General features: G+C 41.8%; 1 protein-coding gene across 1 annotated transcript; it reads left to right on the forward strand.

Moving 5' to 3' along the window:
* Nucleotides 1–576: 576 nt before the first annotated feature.
* Nucleotides 577–16,610, forward strand: LOC103893058 (zinc finger protein 124-like). The gene is made up of 4 exons (XM_009252828.4): nt 577–2,013; nt 14,023–14,149; nt 14,323–14,383; nt 14,944–16,610. The coding sequence occupies exons 1-4, from the start codon at nt 1,975–1,977 to the stop codon at nt 15,005–15,007; spliced, it is 291 nt and encodes a 96-aa protein (XP_009251103.2). The 5' UTR covers nt 577–1,974; the 3' UTR covers nt 15,008–16,610.
* The last annotated feature ends 9,412 nt before the right edge of the window (nt 16,611–26,022 follow it).

Here is a 26,022-nt window from a genome sequence, read left to right on the forward strand (position 1 = left end):
ATCTCAGCCTCCTGAGTAGCTGAGAACACAGGTGTGCACCACCATGCCCAATTAATTTTTTTTTTTTTTTTAGAGATAGGGTTTTGCTCTTTTGTCAGGGCTGGTCATGAACTTCTGGTCTCAAGCTATCCTCCTGCCTTGGCCTCCCAAAACGCTGGGATTACAGGCATGAGCCACCGTGCCCTGCCAGGAGTTTCTTTTTTGAGGTAATGAAAATGTTCTAGGCCGGGTGCGGTGGCTCATGCCTGTAATCCTAGCACTTTGGGAAGCTGAGGCGGGCGGATCACGAGGTCAGGAGATCGAGACCATCCTGGCTAACACGGTGAAACCTGTCTCTACTAAAAATACAAAAAATTAGCTGGGCGTGGTGGCAGGCCCTGTAGTCCCAGCTACTCGGGAACTCGGGAAGCTGAGGCAGGAGAGTGGCGTGAACCCGGGAGACGGGGCGTGCAGTAAGCCGAGATGGCGCCACTGCACTCCAGCCTGGGCGACAGAGCGAGACTCCGTCTCAAAAAAAAAAAAAAAAAAAAAAATGTTCTAGGCCAGGTGCAGTGGCTCATGCCTGTAATCCCAGCACTTTGGGAGACTGAGGCAGGTGGATCACTTGAGGTCAGGAGTTCAAGACCAGCCTGGCCAACATGGTGAAACCCCGTCTCCACTAAAAATACAAAAATCAGCCGGGCATGGTGGCGCGTGCCTGTAATCCCAGCTACTCTGGAGGCTGAGGCAGGAGAATCGCTTGAACCCGGGAATCGGAAGTTGTAGTGACCCGAGATCGCGCCATTGCATTCTGCACTCCAGCCTGGGCGACAGAGTGAGACTCCATCTCAAAAAAAAAAAAAAAAGAAAAGAAAATGTTCTATAATTGACTGTGGTGATTATCTGTTTGCATCTTTGAATATACTTTACTGAATTGTACACTTAAAAGGGATGCATTGTGTAGTGTGTTTTATTCTATATAGCTTTTCAAATAAATACATATGACTTCAGATTTTTGATCTAATCTGTTAAGCATACTAAGAGTTTCCAGATATACCCTAATTTACATCACTTTTTATTGTTCATTTTTGTATCAGTGAAAATAGGAATTCAATTACCTTAGGTATATCATAGTCGTTTACATTTCAAAGTTCTCTGCGAACACAATCTGTAACCTATTTAAAATAAATTTTCCTTTAGTGTGAAATGTGCACTTCAGAGTTTAATTGAACATATCTCACAGCTGTGGTTAGTCTGATAAGCGTCCTTGCATCCATGCTAGGGATGTGGGGTTCAAAGAAATTGTGTGTAAAAGGTCTGGAGGCCAAGGGATTCTTTATTTAAAGTAAATGTGTGGGGATTGGGGAAGGGATGGGTGGAGGTCTCAATGCCGTTAGCCGTCAATATCAGAATGGAGCTAGACTCTTATTACACACGGTGAAGTCACTTTTAAGTGTCTGTGTTTGTGAACGGGGCTCACAGTTCCACGAGTGCCCTCTGGACTCAGGCCAAGTCCCTCGCCCCCGGAGGCGTCAGACCCTCTTGTTCCAATCTGGACTTGCCTGGGTGACCCTCTTGCTGTGGACTTGTTCCTTAAAGGGTCACTACATCTGGCAACTGAGGCTGGAATTCGCCGCGTACACTTGTGTCCCCGCGTTCAGAAACAGCTGCGACAGGATGCCAGAGTCCATCGAGAGGCTGGGAACAAGTTCGGCTTCTACTCAACAGCCCCTCGCTGGGACTGGCTTCCGCCAGGACTGAAGCAGGGTTGCCCCAGCGACATGACCTTTCGCAGCTCTGTCACTCCATGTGAAGAGGGCGGGGATTCGTGAACTGTCCAATCAGAGGCGCCACGTGGAAGGTGGGTGGGGCAACGCGGCATAAAAGAGGTGGGCGTCGTACGCCGTTACGCAGCGCGGTTGCTGGGCACCTCGACTATCGCCGGACCGTAATAGCTCCTGCTACGTGCGTTGTGAGCAATGCTGCATACAGGAGATGAGGGAGGACGACCAGATACCTGGAAGCCGGAAAATGGTGAGTGTGCGGGGCCGGTGTCCCGAGACCTGAGGAGGGACAGGTTGGAACCGGCCGGAACCGGCTGTGGCAGGACCCGGGGCTCCCCTTGGCCACTTTGGGGTCTGGGACCCGGGTCCGTCTGGCGCAGCTGGGCCCTCGGTGCCCTCGGCCGCAGAGTGGGGCTGGGCTGGCATCCGGGACCCCGGGCATCCTGTCCCGTTCCTGAGCGACGCCTGCGGCCCCGGCCTCAGCCTCGGCGCCTTCTCTGGGCAGCTGCACGCCCGCAGCCCCGTGTCTCCCCGGATTGCGCTGGAGCTCCGGGAGGGTCATGGGGAGGAATCCGACTCGTGTGTGGGGTTCGTGCGTGGGAGGAGCAGTGGTCTGTATGGTCCTCAGTCCCTCCTTTCTCCATAAAGGTCACCTATCTTTCCTTGAGGTTTCCAAATGTATGGAAAGCAGGGTGTCAAATCCATAATCCTGTCTCCAGACTACCTCTTCCTGGGGCTGGCAGTAAATTCCTAAGTTTGCGGATCCCTTCCCGCATTCCCAAAGTCTAACGCCCCCTCTCCAGTTCACAGCGTCGTTGTCAATTGTTTGGCCTCTGGTGCATTTCACACGGACGCCGTGTTTCTCATTTTTCCAAAGAACCAGGGATGACTCGTTTTAATGGATTTATTTTTTGTTTGCGGCTATTTTACATGCGAGGAAGGCAAAGAATACCCACCTGGAATTGTTGTGTAAATCCTTATGACTCTCCTTCCAGTATCTCTCCTGAGCACAGACACCCTGCAGGAACTCTTGGGTTGAGGCTCCTCTTTGGAAACTTCCCTGGGTGACCTGTCTTTTTAGCAGTTTCAGGTCGGCACTGCCCGTCCTTGACTTTGTATTCTTGAAAAGATTTGACCACTTATTTGTGTGTCATTTTCTTCATGTATCTGAAATGTATATAATCAATAGCTATTAAAAGTGTTATAATTTTTTATTTCTAATTTTTGTGGGTACATAGTAGGTGTATATATTTATGGAGTACACGAGATGTTTTGATGCAGGCATGCAACGTGAAATAAGCACATCGTGAAGAAAGGGATATCCCCTCAAGCATCTGAGTTGCAGACAATCCAGTTACACTCTATAAGTTATTTTAAAATGTACAGTTCTGTTTTGTTTTTTTTTTTTCCACCCATTAATTGTCCTCTCCTTTCTCTCAGGCTCCCACTACCTTTCCCAGCTTCTAATAACCACCCTACTCTCTAAGTCCATGAGTTCAATTGTTTGATTTTCTTTCTTTTTTTTTTTGAGATGGAGTCTCGCTCTGTCGCCCAGGCTGGAGTCCAGTGGCACGATCTCGGCTCACTGCAAGCTCCGCCTCCCGGGTTCAAGCCATTCTCCTGCCTCAGCCTCCCGAGTAGCTGGGACTACACGCACCCGCCACCACGCCCGGCTTTTTTTTGTACTTTTAGTAGAGACGGGGTTTCACCGTGTTAGCCAGGATGTTGTCGATCTCCGGACCTCGTTATCCACCCGCCTTGGCCTCCCAAAGTTTTGGGATTACAGGCGTGAGCCACTGTGGCCGGCTTGTTTGATTTTTATAATAGATCCCACAAATAAGTGAGAAGACGTGATGTTTATCTTTCTGTGCCTGGCTGATTTCACTTAACATAATGATCTCCAATTCCATCCATGTTACAAATGACTGGATTTCATTCTTTTTTTGTGGCTGAATAGTACTCCATTGTGTATATGTACCACTTTTTTTTTTTTTTTTTTTTTTTTTTGGCAGAGTCTCACTCTGTGCACTGGTGTGATCTCGGCTCACTGCAACCTCTGCCTACAGGGTTCAGGCGATTCTTGTGCCTCAGCCTCCCGAGTCACTGGGATTACAGGCATGTGCCTCCACACGGGGCTAATTTTTGTATTTTTAGTAGAGACGGGGTTTCACCATACTGGCCAGGCTGGTCTCGAACCCCTGATCTCCGGTGATCACCTGCCTCGGCCTCCCAAAGTTGTGCCACATTTTAAAAATCCATTCATCTGTTGAGGGACACTTAGGTTGCTTCCAAATCTTAGCTATTGAAACAGTGCTGCTACAGATATTGGAGTGCAGCTATCCCTTCGATACACTGATTTCCTTTCTTTTGGGTATATTCCCAGCAGTGGGATTGCTGCATGGCATATGGTAGCTCAATTTTTAGTTTTTTGAGGAACCTCCAAACCGTTCTCCATAGTGGTTGTACTAATTTACATTCCCATCAACAGTATACAAAGGTTCCCTTTTCTCCACGTCCTCTCCAGCTTTTGTTATTGCCTGCCTTTTTGACATAAGCCATTTTAACTGGAGTGAGATGATATCTCATTGTAGTTTTGATTTGCATTTCTCTGAGGATCACTTTTTCATATAAACACCTTTTTATATGCCTGTTCGCCGTTCATATGTCTTGTTTTGAGAACTGTCTATTCAAATCTTTCGTGCATTTTTTGATTGGATTATTAGACTTTTTTTCGTGTAGAGTTTGAGCTCCTTATATATTCTGGTTATATTAATCTCTTGACAGATGGGTAGTTTGCAAATATTTTCTCCCATTCTTTGCGTTGTATCCACTTTGTTGATTGTATCCTTTGCTGTGTCGAAGCTTTTTAATTTGACGTGATCCCATTTGTCCATTTTTGCTTTGCTTGCCAGTGCTTGTGGGGTATTGCTCAAGAAATTTTTGCCCGGACCAGTGTCCTGGAGATTTTCCACAATATTTTCTTGTAGTAGTTTCCTGATTTAAGGTCTTCGATTTAAGTCTTTAATCCATTTTGATTTGGTTTTTGTATTTGGCAAGAGATAAAGATCCAGTTTCATTCTTTTGCATATGGATATCCAGTTCCCAGTAGCATTTATTGAAGAAACTGTCTTTTCCCCAGTGTGTATTCTTCGCACCTTTGTCGAAAATGAGTTCACTCTAGGTGTGTGGATTTGTTTCTGGGTTCTCCCTCCTGTTCTGTTGCTCTGTGTGTATGTATTTATGCCAGTACCATGCTGTTTTGGTTACTATAGCTCTGTAGTATAATTTGAAGTCTGGTAATGTGATTCTTCCAGTTTTGTTCTTTTTGCTTAGGATAGCTTTGGCTATTCTGTGTCTTTTGGGGTTCCATATCAATTTTAGGATTGTTTTTTGTATTTCTGTGAAGAATATCCTTGGTATTTTGATAGGGATTGCATTGAATCTGTAGATTGCTTTGGGTAAACGGACATTTTAACAATATTGATTCTTACAATCCATAAACATGGAATGTTTTTCCATTTTTTTGGTATCCTCTTCAATTTCCTTTATCAGTGTTTTATAGTTTTCATTATAAAGATCTCTCACTTTGGTTAATTCCTAGGTATTTAATTTTATGTGTGGCTGTTATAAATGGGATTACTTTTTAAATGTATTTTTCGCATTATTCACTGTTGGCATATAGAAATGCTACTGATTTTTGTATGTTTTGTGTCCTGCAACTTTACTGAACTCGTTTATTCTTATAGTTTTCCTGTAGTCTTTAGGTTTTTACAAATATAAGATTATGTCATCAAAAGTATAAAAAAATTTAAAGAGGCAAGAAAGAGGTGAATTTCATAAAAAATAAAACACTTCAGTATTACATTGAAATTGGTGAACATTTTTTTCTTTTTTTCTTCCCCTTAGGTTGTGTAGTAAGTTTCTGAGGTCTGTTCTTTTTTTTTGTGGTGATTTCAAATGGAATTTCAGAGCATAGCCATACAACACCTAGAAGTATCCAAATATGATTATGAGAACATTTATTTATTTACTGCCATAGAAATAATAACTGAAATTTCTTTTATTTTATTTTATTTTATTTTTTCTGAGATGGAGTCTTGCTCTGTCACCAGGCTGGAGTGCAGTGGTGCAATCTCGGCTCACTGCAACTTCCACCTCCTGGGTTCAAGTGATTCTCCTCCCTCAGCCTCCTGAGTAGCTGGCACTACAGGCGCCACCACCATGCCCAGCTAATTTTTGTATTTTTAGTAGAGTCAGGGTTTCACCATGTTGGCCGGGATGGTCTCCATCTCTTGACCTCGTGATCTGTCTGCCTCGGCCTCCCAAAGTGCTGGGATTACAGGCATGAGCCACCATACCTGGCCCAATAACTGACATTTCATTTTCTGAAAACAATAGACACTTGTGGATTTCAGGGACTAGGGCTGTTTTGCTAAGGTGCCTTACAATTTTCTTAACACTTTACACATCAATACTTGATTTGAGAGATTTTGCAGAATTCTTCAAACATTGGGTTTGTCTCATTTAAAGTATCTGTTTAGGCTGGCTGTGTTGGCTCATGTCTAATCCCAGAGCTTTGGGTGGCTCATGAGGCAGGAGGATTGCTTGAGTCCAAGAGTTCAAAATCAGTTTGGGCAACATGGCAAAATCCTGTCTTTACAATAAAATAAAAATACAATATCAGTGGTGGTCCAAAGTAACATCACTGCCCAAGCTAAGGCCACCCTTGAGCCTGCCAAGAGCAGCAATTAAAGGTCCTGTTGGTTCTTCTTGGGGAGCCTCCCTGTTCATACCACTAAGCCCTTTATACCAAGAGAAGCTACAGAGCACTGGAAAGCTGGGGATCCACATGCACATGTTTTGGGTGGAGGGGTTGCTTTCTGAGGTTGTAATTGTGGTTTTCTTGGGGGTGTTTTTTAGACATGAGGTTTGTTTTGCATTCACAGTGTTGCCACATTCAGAGTATAATTCTTATATATTGAGAAAGCGTGTGAAGTTCAGGAGTGCTGTCTCCGGGACACAGGGTTAATGAATTTCGGAGGTTATTTTTGGGCCAGAACCTTAAAGTAAATCCAGCTGAGAGTTTCTTCTGCCCGAAAATTGAAGCCTGGGAGAGGAAGTATTTTCACACTGCCAGGGGCCAATTAGGGTGTACGGAGCTCCCAGAGTTCATTCCTGTGGCTACTCAAGTGTCTCTTCCCTTCATCACCAGGCACTGTTCCACTCTACAGGTTACATGTCAAAGGGAGAGCATGGACCTCAAACATGTTAAGGTGTTTAACCTCTTGAATGTGGGTTTTCCTTGTGAATTGTGGGGAAGCATCCTGCTTATCTGAGCTAATTAGAATATTTATGTTTCCTTTGGATTATTTTATCTGTTGAGTATTGTGGCCCTTCAACTCTGGTTTCCCGTATTTTATAATTTTATTGCCTGTGTCAGTGTGTAAGATTTTAGTTTCTTTCACTTTGAAAATGAAGGTTGTTAGATATGGTGGGAGTAAGGCCAGAAAATTCTGGAACTAAACAAAATGTTTGTTTCTTGAGGCCAGAGAACCTCAAGATACGAGATGGGTATATTTAAGTTCTCAGGTACTTTTTTCATTTTTAGATCAGTTTTTGTATGTGAATGTCCATAAAGAACTTTGAAATTTAAAAGGGTATACAGTTGCTAAGACAAATGAATTCCTGATTCCATTGGTAAGAGGAAAACACAGTTGAATTCTTGTTTTAATTGATGTGAGGAAAACTACTAAAGTTTATATAATCTTTGAAACTCCTGCTATATTTAAGGAATTAGGCCCAAATCCATAATGCATTTTATTTTATTTATTGAGACACAGTCTCACTCTGTCACCCAGGCTGGAGTGTAGTGGCACAATCTTGGCTCACTGCAACCTCCCAGGTTCAAGTGACTCTCCTGCCTCAGCCTCACCAGTAGCTGGGATTACAGCCGTGTGCCACCACACCCAGCTAATTTTGGTATTTTTAGTAAAGACAGGGTTTCACCATGTTGGCCAGGCTGGTCTCAAACTCCTGACCTCAAATGATCTTCCCACCGTGGCCTCCCAAGGTGCTGGGATTACAGGCGTGAACCACCACACCTGGCCCGGAATCCCTATTTAATGTCTGCTAACAACCTAAGACTTACCTTTCCCTTTTTTCCCTTGTGACCCACACCTGGACAAGCTGATGAGTCTAAGGGCTCTCTTCTCTGTCATAGGCAAGAGATTTAAACCACATAACCACCCGCCCATACAGGGGATCTTGTGCGCAACTCTACCCCGACCAGGCCAGGCTTCTTTCTTTGCTCTCTCAGGCCATTTCAGTTATGCTTGATGGGTCTGCCCTGCTCTCCCCAAGATCTCAACAATGTGAGCAATAAACCTTTTAATACCCCGTCTGTGAGTGCCAGACCATCATCAGTTTTGTCAGAACTACGTCTCTGAAGGTGACCACAATGATTGGTGCCGTGAGCATGTTGTCCAGACACTGATCGCCACTTGTGGGTCCTTCGTCTCTTTATTTTTAATATTATTTTTTGAGATGGAGTCTTGCTCTGTCGCCCAGGCTGGAGTGCAGTGGTGCGATCTCGGCTCACTGCAACCTCTGCCTCCCAGGTTCAAGCGATTCTCCTGCCTCAGCTTCCTGAGTAGCTGGGACTACAGGCATGTGCCACCACGCCAGCTAATTTTTTGTATTTTTAGTAGAGACGGGGTTTCACTATGTTAGCCAAGATGGTCTGAATTTCCTGACCTCGTGATCTGTCTGCCTTGGCCTCCCAAAGTGCTGGGATTACAGGCATGAGCCACCGCACCTGGCCTTTATTTTTTAAAGTATTATTGTTATTATTATTTTTTGAGACAGAGTCTTGCTCTGTCACCCAGGCTGGAGTGCAGTGGTGTAATCTCAGCTCACTGCAACCTCTGCCTCCCAGGTTCAAGCAATTCTCCTGCCTCAGCCTCCTGAGTAGCTGGGACTACAGGTGTGCATCACCACACCCGAGTTATTTTTGTAGATTTTCTCTTGCTCTGACTTGCTAACCCACTGTCCTGCCTGATGGCCAACATGTCCGGCGAGCTGCTACTGGCTAGAAAGCTGGTGCTTTGAGTGTGCTCCTCTGGGTTGCATGTTGAGCCCTACCAAGTATGGGTTCTATATTCAACTGACTGAATCTGCCTTTTTAAAAATAATTCTTTGGCATTTAAGAGTAGGAATATGCTATTGGAACCCTCCGTCAATTGATGCTGGATCTATCTGTGTGTTTAGAGTGAAGCTGTGCCTGATGCTGGGTTGGCCCGGTGTGCAGGGTGCGGCGGGAGGGTGGACTGTATACACCCTGTACAAGAGGTGCTCCTGAAACAGTAGTCATTTAAAGAGGAGAGAGAGAGAAAAGGAGGAGAGGCAGCCATCAGGTGGCACACTGAGTCCATACCCCAAAAGGCAAAGGGCTCACCAGGACCTTAAGGACCTCTGCTGATGCTGCTTCTGCTTCAGGTGCCTTTATCACAACAAATATCCTGACCCTGGGGCATAGACGGGACAATATCCATGATTCCCCAGTGGCATAACAAAGGGGTTAGTTTAAACCTGACATAGGCTAGAGATTCTTAAACCCTACGAAGGAACCATTGCCATGGAGGAGGCCCCTAACTCTGATGACACTGAACTGAGCCTCTCTGGAGGAAAAAAAATTGTAACTGTCCCATTAGAGAAAATACCCATTTTCCTTGAAGTATATCCACTGACCAAAAAGAAAGAAAGAAAAAAAAACATGGAAGGAAGGGAGGGAGGGATCTCTTGACCTCTTAAACTCAGCCTGGGAACCTAGTGTGACCCCATGTCTCTCTCTTTTTTTTTTTTAAACAATGCTAGTAATAAGAGGGTTTAAACTTCTGTGGTTTACTGATTTACTCTATTAAAGTAACTGTTTTATCATACATATTTTTTATGTTTGTGGTGGGATGCTAAATATTAGGATGGGCATTGCTTTATTTTTTATTATTTTATTATTATTATTTTTTTTTTTTTTTGAGATGGAGTTTCGCTTGTTGCCCAGACTGGAGTGCAATAGCACCATCTCGGCTCACTGTAATCTCTGCCTCCTGGGTTCAAGCGATTCTCCTGCCTCATCCTCCCAAGTAGCTGAGATTATAGGTGTGTGCCACTACGCCTAGCTAATTTTTTTGTATTATTAGTAGAGACAGGGTTTCACCATGTTGGCCAGGCTAGTCTCGAACTCCTGACCTCAGGTGATTCACCCGCCTCCTCTCAAAGTGCTGGGATTATGGGTGTGAGCCACTGCACCTGGCCGATTTTTTTTTTTTTTTTTTTTTTTTGAGACAGAGTCTTGCTCTATCTAGCTGGAGTGCAGTGGCACCATCTTAGCTCACTGCAGCCTCTGCCTCCAGGATTCAAGCGATTCTCCTGCCTCAGCCTCCCGAGTAGCTGGGATTACAGGCGCAGGCCACCATCCCTGGCTAATTTTTGTATTTTTAATAGAGATGGGGTTTCACCATGTTGGCCAGGCTGGTCTCGAACTCCCGACCTCAAGTGATCTGCCCAGCTTGGCTTCCCAGAGTGCTGAGATTACAGGCGTGAGCCACTGCCCAGCCTGGGCATTGAGATATGTCATATGCATAGGGCTCATATATGAGGTAAACAGTTTTTTCACAGAAGATGCATAAGTTGATCATACCAAAATCGTGAGTATGATACCTGAATTCATAAGAATAAAATTGTTAATAGAAGCATTTTCATAACAAAATTGTGTATATTTCCTTTTGTTGTTGTTTTGTTTTGAGATGGAGTCTCGCTGTGTTGCCCAGGCTGGAGTACAGTGGTGCAATCTCAGCTCACTGCAACCTCGGAGCCTCCTGGGTTCAAGCGATTCTCCTGCCTCAGCCTCTCGGGTAGCTGGAACTACAAGTGCATGCCACTACGCCCGGCTAATTTTTATATTTTTAGTAGCGATGAGGTTTCTCCATTTTGGCCAGGCTGGTCTTGAACTCCTGGCCTCAAGTGATCTGCCCACCTTGGCCTCCCAAAGTGCTGGGATTACAGGTGAGAGCCACCATGCCTGACCATGTGTTTATTTCTAGCGTGAAGACAGGTAATGTCCTAGGACAATAGTAGTAGTTAGGGCATTTATTATAATAGTGTATTCTGCTATGAAAAATAGGGATAGTAGACATTGAAGACCAAGACTAGTTCTGATTTGTTCTGTGTTAAGTCAAATGGGGCTCATTTAGTTCCTGCTGGCATTGAAGTGGACCCTACTATGGCCGGGGCTCATGTTGGTAGGATTAATTATCCAAATTCTTGTGTGATGATAAGAGTTGATAAAGTGACCCGCTTATCAAGAAAACTGTTAGGAGAATAATGGCTAGGTCAGCTTCTATGGGATTGTCTGGGCTACTGCTCGGATTGTGCCAATTAGTGCATATTTTGAATTAGATGCTCATCCTGATCATAAAATAGGGCAGATGCGGGAGGCAGAGGTTGCAATGAGCCAAGGTCATGCCACCGCACTCCAGCGTGGGCGACACAGCGAGACTCTGTCTCCAAAAAAAAAAGGGGGGGTGGTAGCTGGCTAAACTTGATGTGGCTAGAATAAATAATACTCCTATATTTATATTAAGAAATGGGGTATTAAGAAGTGGGCTTTAGGGAGAGGGATTCATATGCAAGGGTTAGGACGAGGTAGGTATGATGGTATAAAGGAGGATGAATGGCATTAGTGATTGTGGTGGTTCTTTTCTTTCGTTTCTTTCTCCTTTTCTTTCTTTTCTCTTCTCTCTCTCTCTTTTCTCCCTTTCATTTCTCTTTCATTTTGAGATGGAGTCTTGCTCTGTCTCCCAAGCTGGAGTGCAATGACGCGATCTCGGCTCACTGCAACCTCCGCCTCCCAGGTTCAAGTGATTCTCCTGCCTCAGCTTCCTGAGTAGCTGGGACTACAGGCGTGCACCCCCTCGCCTGGCTAATTTTGTATTTTTAGTAGAGACGGGGTTTTTCCATGTTGGTCAGGCTAGTCTCGATCTCCTGACCTTGTGATCTGCCCACCTCAGCCTCCCAAAGTGCTGGGATTACAGGTATGAGCCACTGTGCCTGGCTATAAGAATTTACAAAACAAAAATGTTATGTCTGCTTGGCCTTGGGGCCTGTACAAGATAGATTCTGAATTAATTTTGACATCTGCTCTAATGCATTAGTTGATAACCCTTTATGGGATTAATCAATACTAGGACTCAAACTATAGTTATACCTGGGTATCCCACTAAATTTAAGCAAGATGCCCCTGATAATCTTATAAGTTACTAAATATAAAGTGGAGCACAACTTAGATATTCCTCACTTTAACCAACAGAATAGTTTTTTTCATGCCTAAATTCTCAATTCCTCATTGTCATAGCACCTATTGCCCTAAAATATTCCATAGTGAGAGAAGGTCTGAACCAATGAGTCATGAATTTAAATGGTCTTTTAAATTAAACTTTTTTTTTTTTTTTTTTTTTTGAGACGGAGTCTTGCTCTGTTGCCCAGGCTGGAGTGCAGTGGCGCAATCTCGGCTCACTGCAACTTCCGCCTCCCAGGTCCAGGCAATTCTCCTACCTCAGCCTCCTGAGTAGCTGGGATTACAGGCACCTGCCACCATGCCCAGCTAATTTTTGTATTTTTAATAGAGACAAGGTTTCACCATGTTGGTCAGGCTGGTCTCAAACCCCTGACTCGTGATCCACCCGCCTCGGCCTCCCAAAGTGCTGGGATTACAGGCATGAGCCACCGCGCCCGGCCTAAACTTCTTTATTTATTTTTATACTTTGTAGAGACAGAATCTCACTATGTTGCCCAGACTAGTCTTTTTGTTTGTTTGTTTGTTTGTTTGTTTGTGAGAGTGTCTCACTCTGTTGCCCAGGCTGGAGTGCAGTGAAGCAATCATGGCTCACTGCAGCCTTGACCTCTTGGGCTCAAACAATCCTCCCGTCTCAGCCTCCCAAGTAGCTGGGACTACAAGCATGCACCACCATGCCCAACTCACTTTTATATATTTTGTAGAGACAGAGTTTTGCCATGTTGCCCAGGCTGACAAGTGGGCATTTCTTTTTTTCTTCTTCTTCTTTTTTTTTTTTTTTTTTAATAACTTTTATTTTAGGTTTGGGGGTACATGTGAAGGTTTGTTACATTGGTGAATTTGTGTCATGGGGGTTTGTTGTACAGATTACTTCATCACCCAGATACTAAGCCCAGTATCCAATAGTTACGTTTTCTGCTCCTCTCCCTCCTCCCACCCTCCACTGTCAGGTAGACCCCATTGTGTGTCATTTCCTTCTTTGTGTTCATCAGTTCTCATCATTTAGCTCCCTCTTATAAGTGAGAATATGCAGTATTTGCTTTTCTGTTCCTGCATTAGTTTGCTAAGGATAATAGCCTCCAGCTCCATTCATGTTCCTGCAAAAGACGATCTCGTTCTTTTTTATAGCTGTATAGTATTCCGTGGTGTATGTGTACCACATTTTCTTTGTCCAGTCTGTCATTGATGGGCATTTAGGTTGATTCCATGTCTTTGCTATTGTGAATAGTGCAAGCTGGCATTTCTAAAGGTAAGCAGTCTTAGGAGTGTTATATGAACTTCTGTCTGCACACTAGGTAGTAGGACTTTGTGATGACAAGGTCTGCAGGTGCATTGCAGGAGAGGACTTGGGTGCTTCCAGTTTTTCATTGTGTGTTTTTTTTTTTTTGCTTTTGTTTTTGTTTTTTTGTTTGTTTTGTGACAGGGTCTTACTGTATTGCCCAGGCTGGTCTCAAACTCCTGGCTCTAGTGATTCTCTGCCTCAGCCTCCTGAGTAGTCACTGTGTTTTTATTCATTAAAATCTTGTCTAGATTCAACTGTTTGCTTCATAGACTGTTAAGTGATATGGTAGGTAATATGAGAAGAGAGAAAAGAGTTTTTCTCACAAGGAGCTGAAGCATCTTATTGCTTCTTTAGTGTACCATTTCTGTCATTTCACCAAGGTGCCTTCTACCCTGTCATTAGCAGTAAGATGTGAAGTCATCACAGTAAAAAGTAGAAATAATTTCTGTGTCTCCATGATGCTGGTGAATTTATGAGTGGCTGTGGGCAGAGAATGTGTTCTGATGACATAGTAATGAAATAAATATTTTGGGATCACAGAGTCATGTGATTATCTTACAAATTGATTATAGATCCCCAGCCCTGTCAGTCTCACCCATTTTCCTCTACACATATGTGGGATGTTTTAGGACTCAGTGGCCTTTGAGGATGTGGCAGTGAACTTCACCCAGGAGGAGTGGGCTTTGCTGGATCCTTGGCAGAAAAAACTCTACAGAGATGTGATGCTGGAAACCTATAGGAACCTGGCCTCAGTAGGTAATGACGACAACATTCCTTCACTTAGAGAACAAGTTGCCCATCAACGATATTTCAAGACCTGGCATGTGGAAAGGGAACCAAGCATGGTGACAGCTAATTAGATCTAGAATCTAATAGTTTTTCTATAATTAATAATGATTTCCGATGATTTTTCTGGGTCTGCATTATAGGGAAAAAATGTGAAGAGCATAACATTGAAGATCAGTCCAAAAACCAAGAGAGAAGTCTGAGGTGAGTGGCACTAATAAGAGTTCCATGAGAGAGACTTAGTATGTCATGAAGTTTTAAAAACAAGCAAAGAAAACAAATAAGCCCACCTTCAAATGTGGCTTATTCTTAGAAAATTTTTACCCAAAGTGTTTACTTAAATATGACATAGATATTCAGTGTTTGAAAAGTAGTTCATTTGATAGCAATATTAAGAAACTCCATTTACGAATATTACTGTTTTGATATTACCTGTGGTTGAGCCCTCTTCCAGAACATTCAGTCTATTCATCTTCAAACAATTCCGGCAGGACTGAAGTTTTAATTTCTAAAAATGGTAAAAAATGTAATTCCTTTACCTATTAATAAATATAAAATCTTTACTAAAGAAATCATTATCATTTCTTACAAAAGTCATGTATTGTAGACAGACTGTGTGAAAGTAGATGGATTAGCTAATCAAAGTGAAGAAAACTGCAGCCAGATCTAAATTTTAATCTGAGTTTGAAAACTCCTCCTGGAGTAAATCCATGTGAATGCAGTGTGTGTGGAAAAGTCTTCATTTGTCGTTCATCCCTTAATAGGCACATCACATCTCACACTGGACACAAACCATGTGTGTCAAGATTACAGAGAAAAGCCATATAGATGTAAGGAGTGTGGGAATATTTCCAGTCATTTCAAAAACATGAAAGAAATCACAGTGAAGAGAAACCCTATAAATGTAAACAATGTGGGAAACCCTTCAGTTATCGTCAATCTGTTCTTAGACATGAAAGGACTCACACTGGAGAAAAGCCCTATGAATGTAAAAAATGTGGAAAAACCTTCAGTAGTTTTACAGGTTTCCAAATACATGAAAGAACTCACACTGGAGAGAAACCCTATGAATGTAAGGAATGTAGAAAAGCCTTTATTTACCTTGCAAGCTTTCAAAGACACATGATAGTGCACACTGGAGATGGACCTTATAAATGCAAGGAATGTGGAAAAGCATTCAATTGTCCTAGTTCATTTCAAGTACATGAACGAATTCACACTAGAGAAAAACCATACGAATGTAAACAATGTGGTAAAGCCTTCAGTTGGCTGGGTTCCTTTCGACTACATGAAAGAATTCACACTGGAGAGAAACCCTATGAATGTAAGGAATGTGAGAAAGCCTTCATTTATCAAACTACGTTAAAAGGACACATGAGTATTCACACTGGAGAGAAACCTTATAAATGTGAACAATGTGAGAAAGCCTTCCTTTCTCTTGCAAGCTTTCAAATGCACATGATAATGCATACTGGAGATGCACCTTATAAATGTAACGAATGTGGGAAAGCATTCAATTGTCTTAATTCATTTCAAATCCATGAAAGAACTCACGCTGGAGAGAAACCCTATGAATGTAAACAGTGTGGTAAAGCCTTTATTTGTTCTAGTTCCTTTCGAATGCATGAAAGGACTCACACTGGAGAGAAACCCTATGAATGTAAACAATGTGGTAAAGTCTTCAGTTGTTCCAGTTCCTTTAGAATACATGAAAGAAGTCATAGTGGAGAGAAACCCTACGTATGTAAATGATGTGGTAAAGACTTCATTTGGCACAATTCCTTTCGAATGCATGAAAGAACCCACACTGGAGAGAAACCCTGCGTATGCAAGCAGTGTGGCAAAGCTTTCATTTATTGTACAACTTTTCAAGGACACATGAGAATGCACACTGGAGAGAAGCCCTGTATGTGTAAAGAATGTGGAAAGGCCTTCAGTCATCCCAGTTCATTTAGAAGCCATGAAAAAATACACCCTGGCAGAAAACTTCTTGAAAGTAAGTGGGAGTTGTCAACTTGCCCACCTCCTTACAAAAACATGCAATAAGAATGTGCTAGATAGAAAGCTTACAAATGTGAGGAATACAGGACATTTTTCAATTTTAACAAATACTTTCAAAGTCACGTGAAAATTCTCACTAGAAAGAAATCCAGTAAAGGCAAGTTGAGGCATACCTGTTTGTTATTCAGGAATTCACTATAAGGTTATATTAGGGGAGGGGGTGCCATGTTTAAATTCAATGGTATCTTAAGGTAAAACTGTAATTTAAGCCCCAGTATTGATTAAGGACATGGAAATTTGCCAACTGATGCATTTCAATGGATGTTGAAGTTAATTCAGAGCCTGTTTTGTAGAGGTGTGAAACCCAATCAGCACCCATTTATTTTTTTGCTGTTATTTTAATAAACTTTGGATTTCTAATTTGATCAAATTATGGACCTTTGTCTCAATTTTTTTCTTTTTTCTTTTGGTGATTGCAGGGTGAGGGAGAGGGGTGTTCTGTGTACCCTACTTATATTTATATCCTTCATTCTCTAGAGAGCCTCAAATCAGTGTCATCATGGTTATGGGGCCTCCCTCATGGCAGTGGTTGCTTTAGAGGGTTTCAGGACTGTGGGCTTAAGTCTGATTTAAATTAAGGGTGTCTCTCTAAAGTCTCTATTCTATTCCTTTACTCTGTTTTTTTTGTTTTTTTTTTTTCTCTTTTGAGACAGAGTCTCACACTGTCATCCATGCTGGAGCGCAGTGGCACGATCTTGGCTCACTGCAACCTCCGCCTCCCAGGTTCAAGCGCTTCTCCTTGCCTCAGCCTGAGATTACAGGTGCCCGCCACCACGCCTGGCTAATTTTTTTGCAGTTTTAGTAGAGATGGGGTTTCACTATGTTGGCCAGGCTGGTCTTGAACTCCTGACCTAATGATCCGCCCACCTTGGCCTCCCAAAGTGATGGGATTACAGGCATGAGCCACTGCACCCGGCCTCCATTGCTCTATATGTCTGCCTTTATGTCATGTCCACACCACACTATTTTGATTACTGAAACTTAGAGTAAGTTTTGAAACTAGGAAGAGTGAGGCTTCCAGCTTTGTTGTTCTCTTTTTCTTTTCTTTTTTTTTCTTTTTTTTTTTGAGACAGAGTTTTGTTCTTGTTACACAGGCTGGAGTGCAGTGGTGTGATCTCAGGTCACTGCAACCTCCACCTCCCAGGTTCAATCTATTCTCCTGCCTTAGCCTCCTGAGTAGCTGGGATTACAGGCATGTGCCACCACACCCAGCTAATTTTGTGTGTGTGCAATGGCTCGATCTGGGCTCACCGCAACCTCCACCTCCCTGGTTCAAGCGATTCTCCTGCCTCAGCCTCCCAAGTAGCTGGGATTACAAGCATGGGCCACCATGCCCAGCTTATTTTTTTGTATTTTTAGTAGAGACGGGGTTTCTCCTTGTTGGTAAGGCTGGTCTCGAACTCCCGACCTCAGGTGATCTGCCTGCCTCAGCCTCCCAAAGTGCTGGGATTATAGGCATGAGCCTCTGCGCCCAGCCAAAACTTAGAGTAAGTTTTGAAACTAGGAAGAGTGAGTCTTCCAGCTTTGTTGTTGTTTTTCTTTCTTTTTTTTTTTTTTGTTGTTGAGAAGGAGTTTTGCTCTTGTTGCACAGGCTGGACTGCAGTGGTGTGATCTCGGGTCACTGCAACCTCTGCCTCCCAGGTTCAGTCAATTCTCCTGCCTCAGTCTCCTGAGTAGCTGGGATAACAGTCATGTGCCACCACACCCAGCTAATTTTTTGTGTTTTTAGTAGAGACGGGGTTTCATCATGTTGGCCAGGCTGGTCTTGAACTCCTGACCTCAGGTGATCCACGCACCTTGGCCTCCCAAAGTCCAGGGATTACAGGTGTGAGCCACCATATCCAGCCTGTTGTTCTTTTTCAAGATTGTTTTGGCTATTTGGGGTCCTTTGAGAGTCTCTGTGAATTTTAGGATGAGTGTTTCTGTTTCCAGAAAAAATGTCATGAGCATTTTGATAATGATTGCTTTGAATTTGTAGAGCATTTGCAGTAATATATTGAAACCTTAACAAAATTAAGTCTTTTAAACTATGAACACAGAATGTCTTTCCATTTATTTATAGCTTTAATTTCTTTCAGTAACGTTTTATAGTTTTCAGTATACAAGTCTTTTGCTTTTTTGGTTAATTTTTTGTCATGGCGTTTTGCTGTGTTGTCCAGGTTGGTCTCAAACTCCTGAGCTCAAGCTGTTCTCCCATCTTAGGATCTTCAGTAGCTGGGACTACATGTCTGTCACCATAGCTAGCTGTTTTTTTGTTTGTTTTTGATTTTTTTGAGACAGGGTCTCATTCTGTCACCAGGTGGTAGTGTAGTGGTACAATCATGGTTCACTGCAGTCTCAACCTTCTGGGCTTAAGTGGTCCTCCCATCTCAGCCTCCCAGTAGCTGGGAGTACAGGCGCAGGCCAGCATGTCCAGCCAATTTTTTTTTTTTTTTTTTTTTTTTTTTTTTGTAGTGTGAGGTCTCACTTTGTTGCTCAGGCTTGTCTTGAACTTCTGGGCTCAAGTGATCCTCCCATCTTGGCCTTCCAAAGTGCTGATTTTGCAGGTGTAAGCCACTGTGCTTGGCCTATTTTATTCTTTTTGATGTTATTACTAATGTAATTGTTTTCTTGATTTCCTTTTCAGATTATTCACTGTTAGTATATTGAAATGTAATTTTAGGCTGGGTGCGGTAGCTCACACCTGTAATCCCAGCACTTTGGGAGGCCGAGGAGGGTGGATCATGAGGTCAGGGGTTTGAGACCAGCCTGACCAACATGGTGAAACCCCGTCTCTACTAAAAAATACAAAAATTATCCGGGCCTGGTGGTGGGTGGCTATAATCCCAGCTACTCAGGAGGCTGAGGCAGGAGAATTGCTTGAACCTGGGAGGTGGAGGTTGCAGTGAGCCAAGATCGCACCATTGCACTCCAGCCTGGGCGACAGAGCAAGACTCTGTCTCAAAAAAAAAAAAAAAGAAAAAAAGAAATGTAATTTTAAATGTTAATTTTGTACCCTGCAACTTTGCTGAATTCATTTATGAGTTCAGTTTTTTTGTACATATATGTGTATGTAATCTTTAGGATTTTCTACACATAGGATTATGTCATCTGCCAACATAATTTTATTTCTTCCTTGCCCATTTGGATGCCTTTTCTTTTTCTTTTCTTTTTTTTTTTTTTTTCTGAGACGGAGTCTCACTGAGCCACCCAGGCTGGAGTGCAGTGGCGCAATCTTGGCTCACTGCAACCACTGTCTCCCGGGTTCAAGCAATTCTCCGGTCTCAGCCTCCTGAGAATACAGGCATCCAAATATTCGAAATACAGGCATCCGCCATCATGCCCGGGTGATTTTTGTATTTTAGTAGAGACGGATTTTCATCATGTTGGACAGGCTGATCTTGAACTCCTGGCCTCAGGTGATCTACCCACCTTGGCCTCCTAAAGTGCTAGGATTACAGGTGTGAGCCACTGCGCCCAGCTGGATGCCTTTTCTTTTTCTTACCTAATTACTCTGACTAGCTCTTCCAGTACTATGTTGAATGGAAGTGGTGAAAGCAGTTATCCTCTTGTTTCTGATCTTAGGGGAAAAGATCACCATTTTTGTATTTCACCATTAAGTATGATAGTCTTGTAGATTCTTCATATATGGCCTATTATATTGACCTAGTTTCCTCCCATTCCTAGTTTGTTGTTTGTCATCAACGGGTCTTGAATTTTGTCAGATGCCTTTTCTGTATCAATTGAGATTACTGTGATTTTTCCATCATTTGGCTAATGTGGTATATTATATTGACTGATTTTCATAGGATGCACTGTTTGCATTCTGGAGATAAATCTCACTTGATCATGGTTTAGAAGTTTTTAAAAAATACAGATGGAGTCTTGCTCTGTTGCCCAGGCTGGAGTGCAGTGGCATGATCATAACTCACTGTAGTCCCCAGACTCCTGGGCTCAAGCAATCCTCCCACCTCAGCTTCCCAAGTAGCTGGGACTACAGGTGCATGCCACCACACCTGGCTAATTTTTGTATATTTTGTAGACACAGGGTCTTGCTATGTTGTTTTTCGTATGCCTGTTTGCCATTTGTATGTCTTCCTTTGAGAAATGTCTATTCAAATATTTTGCCCATTTTTTGACCAGATTATTAGATTTTCTTCCTGTAGAGTTGTTTGAGGTCTGTATATATTCTGGTTATTAACCCGTTGTCAGAGAGGTAGTTTGCAAATAAATATTTTCTCCCATTCGGTGGGTTGTACGTTCACTTTATTGATTGTATCTTTTGTTGTGCAGAAGCTTTTGTAACTTGATGTGATACCATTTGTCCATTTTTGCTTTGGTTGCCTGTGCTTGTGGGGTATGCCCAGTAAATCTTTGCCTAGACCAATGTCCTGGAGATTTTGCCCAGTGTTTTCTTGTAGTAGTTTTATAGTTTGAGGTCTTATATCTAAATCTTTAATCCATTTCGATTTTTGTATATGGTGAGAGATAGGGATCTAGCTTCATTCTTCTGTACACGGATATCCAGTTTTCCCAGCACCGTTTGTTGAAAAGACTGCCTTTCCCCAGTGTATGTTCTTGGCACCTTTGTAAAAAATGAGTTCACTGTGGGTGTATGGATTTATTTTTGGGTTGTCTTCTGTTCCATTGGTCTGTGTGCCTCCTTTCATGCCAGTACCATGCTGTTGTTACTATAGCTCTGTAGTGTAATTTGAAATCAGGTAATGTGATTCTTCCAGTTTTGTTCTTTTGGTTTAGGATAGTTTTGGCTATTCTGTGTCTTTTATGGTGCCATATAAATTTTGGTGTTTTTTTTTTTCTATTTCTGTGAAGAATGTCCTTGGTATTTTGAGAGGAATTGCATTGAATCTGTAGATTGCTTTAGGTAGTATGGACATTTTAACCCTATTGATTCTTGTAATCCATGAACATGGAATATCTTCCCATTTTTTGGTGTCCTCTTCAATTTCTTTCCTCAGTGTTTTATAGTTTTCATTATAGAGATCTTTCACTTCTTTGGTTAAGTTGGTTTCTCGGTAAAATTTAATTTTACATGTGGCTGTTGTAAATGGGATTAATTTCTTATTTCTTTTTCACATTGTTCACTGTTGACATAGAAATGCTACTAGCTTTGTATGTTGATTTTGTATCTTGCAACTTTACTGAATTTGTTTATTCGTTCTAATTGTTTTCTTGTGAATTCTTTAGGTTTTTCCAAATATAATATCATATAATCAGCAAACAGAGATAATTTGACTTCTTCCTTTCCAATTTGGATGCCCTTTGTATTTTCCTCTTGTCCGATTGCTCTAGCTGGGACTTCTGGTACCATGTTCAATGACAGTGTGACAGTGGGCATCCTTTTGTGTTCCAGATCTTCGAGAAAAAGCTTTGTTTTCCCCCATTCAGTATGATACTAGCTATGGGTCTGTCATATATGGTTTTGAGTATGTTGAGGTATGTTCCTTCTATACCCACTTTTTTGGGGGTTTTTATTATGAAAGGATGTTGAATTTTATCAAATGCTTTTTCAGGATCAGTTGAAATGATCATATGGTTTTCATCCATCATTCTGGTCATGCAGTGTATCACATTGGTTCATCTGCATAGGTTGATCCTTGCATCCCAGAGATAAATCCCACTTGGTCATAATGAATGCTCTTTCTGATGTGTTGTTGAATTTGGTTGGTATTTTGTTGAGGATTTTTACATCAATATTCATCAGTGATATTGGCCTATAGTTTTGGTTTTTTTGATGTGCCTTTGGTTTTGGTATCAAGGTAATAGTGGCCTTGTGGATTGAATTTGGAAGTATTCCCTACTTCTCTGTTTTTTGGAATAGTTTGAGTAGGATTGGTATTAGTTCTTTAAAAGTTTGGTAGAATTCAGCAGTGAAGCCATTGGGTTCTGAGTTTTTCTTTACTGGGAGACTTTTTATTATGGCTTCAATCTTGTTACTTGTTATTGGTCTGTTCAGGTTTTGGATTTCTTCTGGATTCAATCTCAGTAGGTTGTATGTATCTAGGAATTTTTTACATTTTTTCTATTTTTTCCAATTTATTGGCATATAGTTACTCATAGTAGCCACTAATGCTCTGAATTTTTGCAGTCTCATTTGTCTTCTTTTTCATTTCTAATTTATCTGGATCCTCTTTTTTTCTTATTTAGTCTGGCTAAACGTTTGTCAGTTTTGTTTAACTTAAAAAATTGATGTTTTGGCCGGGCGCAGTAGCTCATGCATGCAATCCCAGCACTTTAGGAGGCCAAGGTGGGCAGATCACAAGGTCAGGAGTTCAAGACTAGCCTGGCTAACATGGTGAAACCCTGGCTCTACTGAAAATACAAAAATTAGCTGGGTGTGGTGGTGCATTCCTGTAATCCCAGCTACTAGGGAGACTGAGGCAGGAGAATTGCTTGAACTGGGACCTGGGAGGCGGAGATTGCAGTGAGCTGAGATTGCACCACTGCATTCCAGCCTGGGCTACAGAGCGAGAGTCCATCTCAAAAAAAAAAAAAAAAAAAATTTGGTTTTTTGTATTTTCATGTACTTCTGCTCTAATCTTTATTATTTCTTCTACCAATTTTGGGTTTGGTTTGCTTTTGTTTTCTAGATCTTTAAGATGCATTGTTAGATTGTTTCAAGTTCTTCCATTTTTTTTTTTTTTTTGAGACAGAGTCTCACTCTGTCACCAGGCTGGAGTGCAGTGGCAGGATCTCAGCTCACTGCAAGCTCCGCCTCCCGGGTTCATGCCATTCTCCTGCCTCAGCCTCCCGAGTAGCTGGGACTACAGGTGCCTGCCACCACGTCTGGCTAATTTTTTGTATTTTTGGTAGGGACAGGGTTTCACTGTGTTAGCCAGGATGGTCTCAATCTCCTGACCTCATGATCCACCCACCTCGGCCTCCCAAAGTGCTGGGGTTACAGGCGTGAGCCACCGCACCTGGCCTCTTCCTCTTTTTTGATGTAGGCATGTAGTAGCTATAAACTTCCCTCTGAGTACTGCTTTTGCTGTATCCCATAGGTTTTGGTATGTTGTGTTGCCATTATCATTTGTTTCAAGAAGTTGTTCCATTTTCTTAATTTCTTCATTGACCCACTGGTCATTCAGGAGCATATTGTTTAATTTCCATGTATCTGTATAGTTTCCAAAATTCCTCATTATTTATTTCTAGTTTTATTCCATTGTGGTCAGAGAAGATGCTTGATATTATTTCAGTATTTTTTTAAATTTTTAAATTTTTATTTATTTATTTATTTTTAGATGGAATCTCGCTCTGTCGCCAGGCTGGAGTGTAGTGGCGCAATCTCGGCTCACTGCAAACTTTGCCTCCCGGGTTCAAGTGACTCTCCTGCCTCAACCTCCTGAGTAGCTGGGACTACAGGTGCATGCCACCACGCCTAGCTAATTTTTGTATTTTTAGTAAAGACAGGGTTGCACCATGTTGGCCAGGATGGTCTCAATCTCTTGACCTCGTGATCTGCCCACCTCGGCCTCCCAAAGTGCTGGGATTACAGGTGTGAACCACTGTGCCTGGCCTTTTTGAATGTTTTAAAACTCATTTCGTGACCTATATATGGCCTATCCTTGAGAATGATCCATGTGCTCAGGAAAAGAATGTATATTTTGCAGCTTTTGGATGAAATGTTCTGTAAATATCTATTAGATCCATTTTATCTATAGTGCAGATTAAGTCTGATGTTTCTTCATTGATTTTCTGTCTGGAAGATCTAAGTCTGAAAGCAGGGTGTTTGAAGTATCCAGCTCTTATTGTATCAGGGCCTCTCTGTTTAGCTCTAATAATATTTCCTTTTTATATCTGTGTGCTCCAGTGTTGGGTACATATATATTTACAACTGTTATATCCTCTTGCTGAACTGACCCCTTTATTCTTATATAGTGACCTTCTTTGTTTCTTCTTACAGTTTTTGTCCTGAAATCTATTTTGTCTGATATAAGTATAGCAACTACTGCTCTTTTTTGGTTTCCATTAGCATGGAATATCTTTTTCCATCCCTTTATTTTCAGTCTGTGTGTGTCTTTATAGTTGAAGTGTATTTCTTGTAGGCAGCAGATCAATGGGTTTTGGTTTTTCATCCATTCAGCCAGTTTGTGTCTTTGGATTGCAGAGTTTAGTCCATTTATATTATTATTATTGATAAATAAGGACTTACTCCTGCCATTTTGTTATTTGTTTTCTGGTTGTTTAGTAGTCTTCTCTTCCTCTTTTCCTTTCTTCCTGTCTTCCTCTAGTGAAGGTGATTTTCTCTGGTGATAAGATTCAGTGTCTTTTTATTTTTTTGCGTATCCATTATTTTTTTCAGTTTAAGGTTACCATGAAGCTTGTAAATACTATCTTTTAACCCATTGTTTTGAACTGATAACACCATTTGCATAAACAAGCAAAAAGAAAATAAAAACTCTACAACTTGGTTCACCCCCTTTTTAACTTTTAGTTGTTTCTATTTATATCTAATTGTACTATGTCTTGAAAAATTATGTTTATTATTTTTGAGTTGTTCACTGTTTAAGTCTTTCTCCTTTGGATAGGAGTAGTTTATGGGCTGGGTACGGTGGCTCATGCCTGTAATCCTGGCACTTTGGGAGGCCGAGGTGGGTGGATCATGAGGTCAGGAGATCGATACCATCCTGGCCATCATGGTGAAACCCCATCTCAACTAAACATACAAAAATTTTCTGGGCATGGTGGTGTGTGCCTGTAATCCCAGCTACTTGGGAGGCTGAGGCGGGAGAATCACTTAAACCAGGGAGTCGGAGGTTGCAGTGAGCTGAGATCGTGCCACTGCACTCCAACCTGGCAACAGAGTGAGACTCTGTCTAAAAAAAAAAAAAAAAAGTAGTTTACATAGCACAGTTACAAGGTTACAATATTCTGTATTTTCCTGTTTACTATTACTAGTGAGTTTTGAACCTTCAGGCGATTATTTATTGCTCATTAATGTCCTTTTCTTTCTGATTGAAGTGCTTCCTTTAGTATTTCTTGTAGGACTGGTCTGGTATTGATGAAATGCCTCAGCTTTTATCTGGGAAAGTATTTCTTCTTCATGCTTGAAGGATATTTTCACCAGATGTACTATTCTAGGGTAAAAGTTTTTTCCTTCAGCACTTTAAATATGTATTGCCACTCTCTTGTGGCCTGTAAGGTTTCCACTGAAAAGTCTGCTGCCAGATGTATTGGCGCTCCATTGTATGTTATTTGTTTCTTTTCTCTTGTTACGTTTTAGGATCCTTTCTTTATCCTTGAACTTCGGGAGTTTGATTATGAAATGCCTTGAGGTAGTCTTCTTTGGGTTAAATCTGCTTGGTGGTCTATAACCTTCTTGTACTTGGATACTGATATATATCTCTAGTTTGGGAAGTTCTCTGATATCACTTTGAATAAACTTTCTACAACCGTTTTTCTACTTCCTCTTTAATTAACTCTTAGATTTGCCCTTTTGAGGCTATCTTCTAGATCCTGTAGATGTGCTTGTTTCTTACTCGTTTTTCTTTTGTCTCCTGACTGTATATTTCCAAATAGGCTGTCTTCAAGCTAATTCTTTCTTGTTTGATCAATTCTGCTATTAAAGGAGTCTGATACATTCTTTAGTAAGCCAGTTGCATTTTTCAGCTCCAGAAATTCTGCTTGATTTTTAATTATTTCAATCTCTATGTTAAATTTATCTAATAGAATTCTGAATTCCTTTTCTGTGTTCCCTTGAATTTCTTTAAGTTTCCTCAACACAGCTATTTTGAATTCTGTCTGAAAGGTCACATATCTGTTTCTCCAGGATTGGTCCCCTG

This window comes from Pongo abelii, chromosome 20, assembly GCF_028885655.2.
Source record: "Pongo abelii isolate AG06213 chromosome 20, NHGRI_mPonAbe1-v2.0_pri, whole genome shotgun sequence".
In the NCBI taxonomy this organism is placed as follows: domain Eukaryota; kingdom Metazoa; phylum Chordata; class Mammalia; order Primates; family Hominidae; genus Pongo; species Pongo abelii.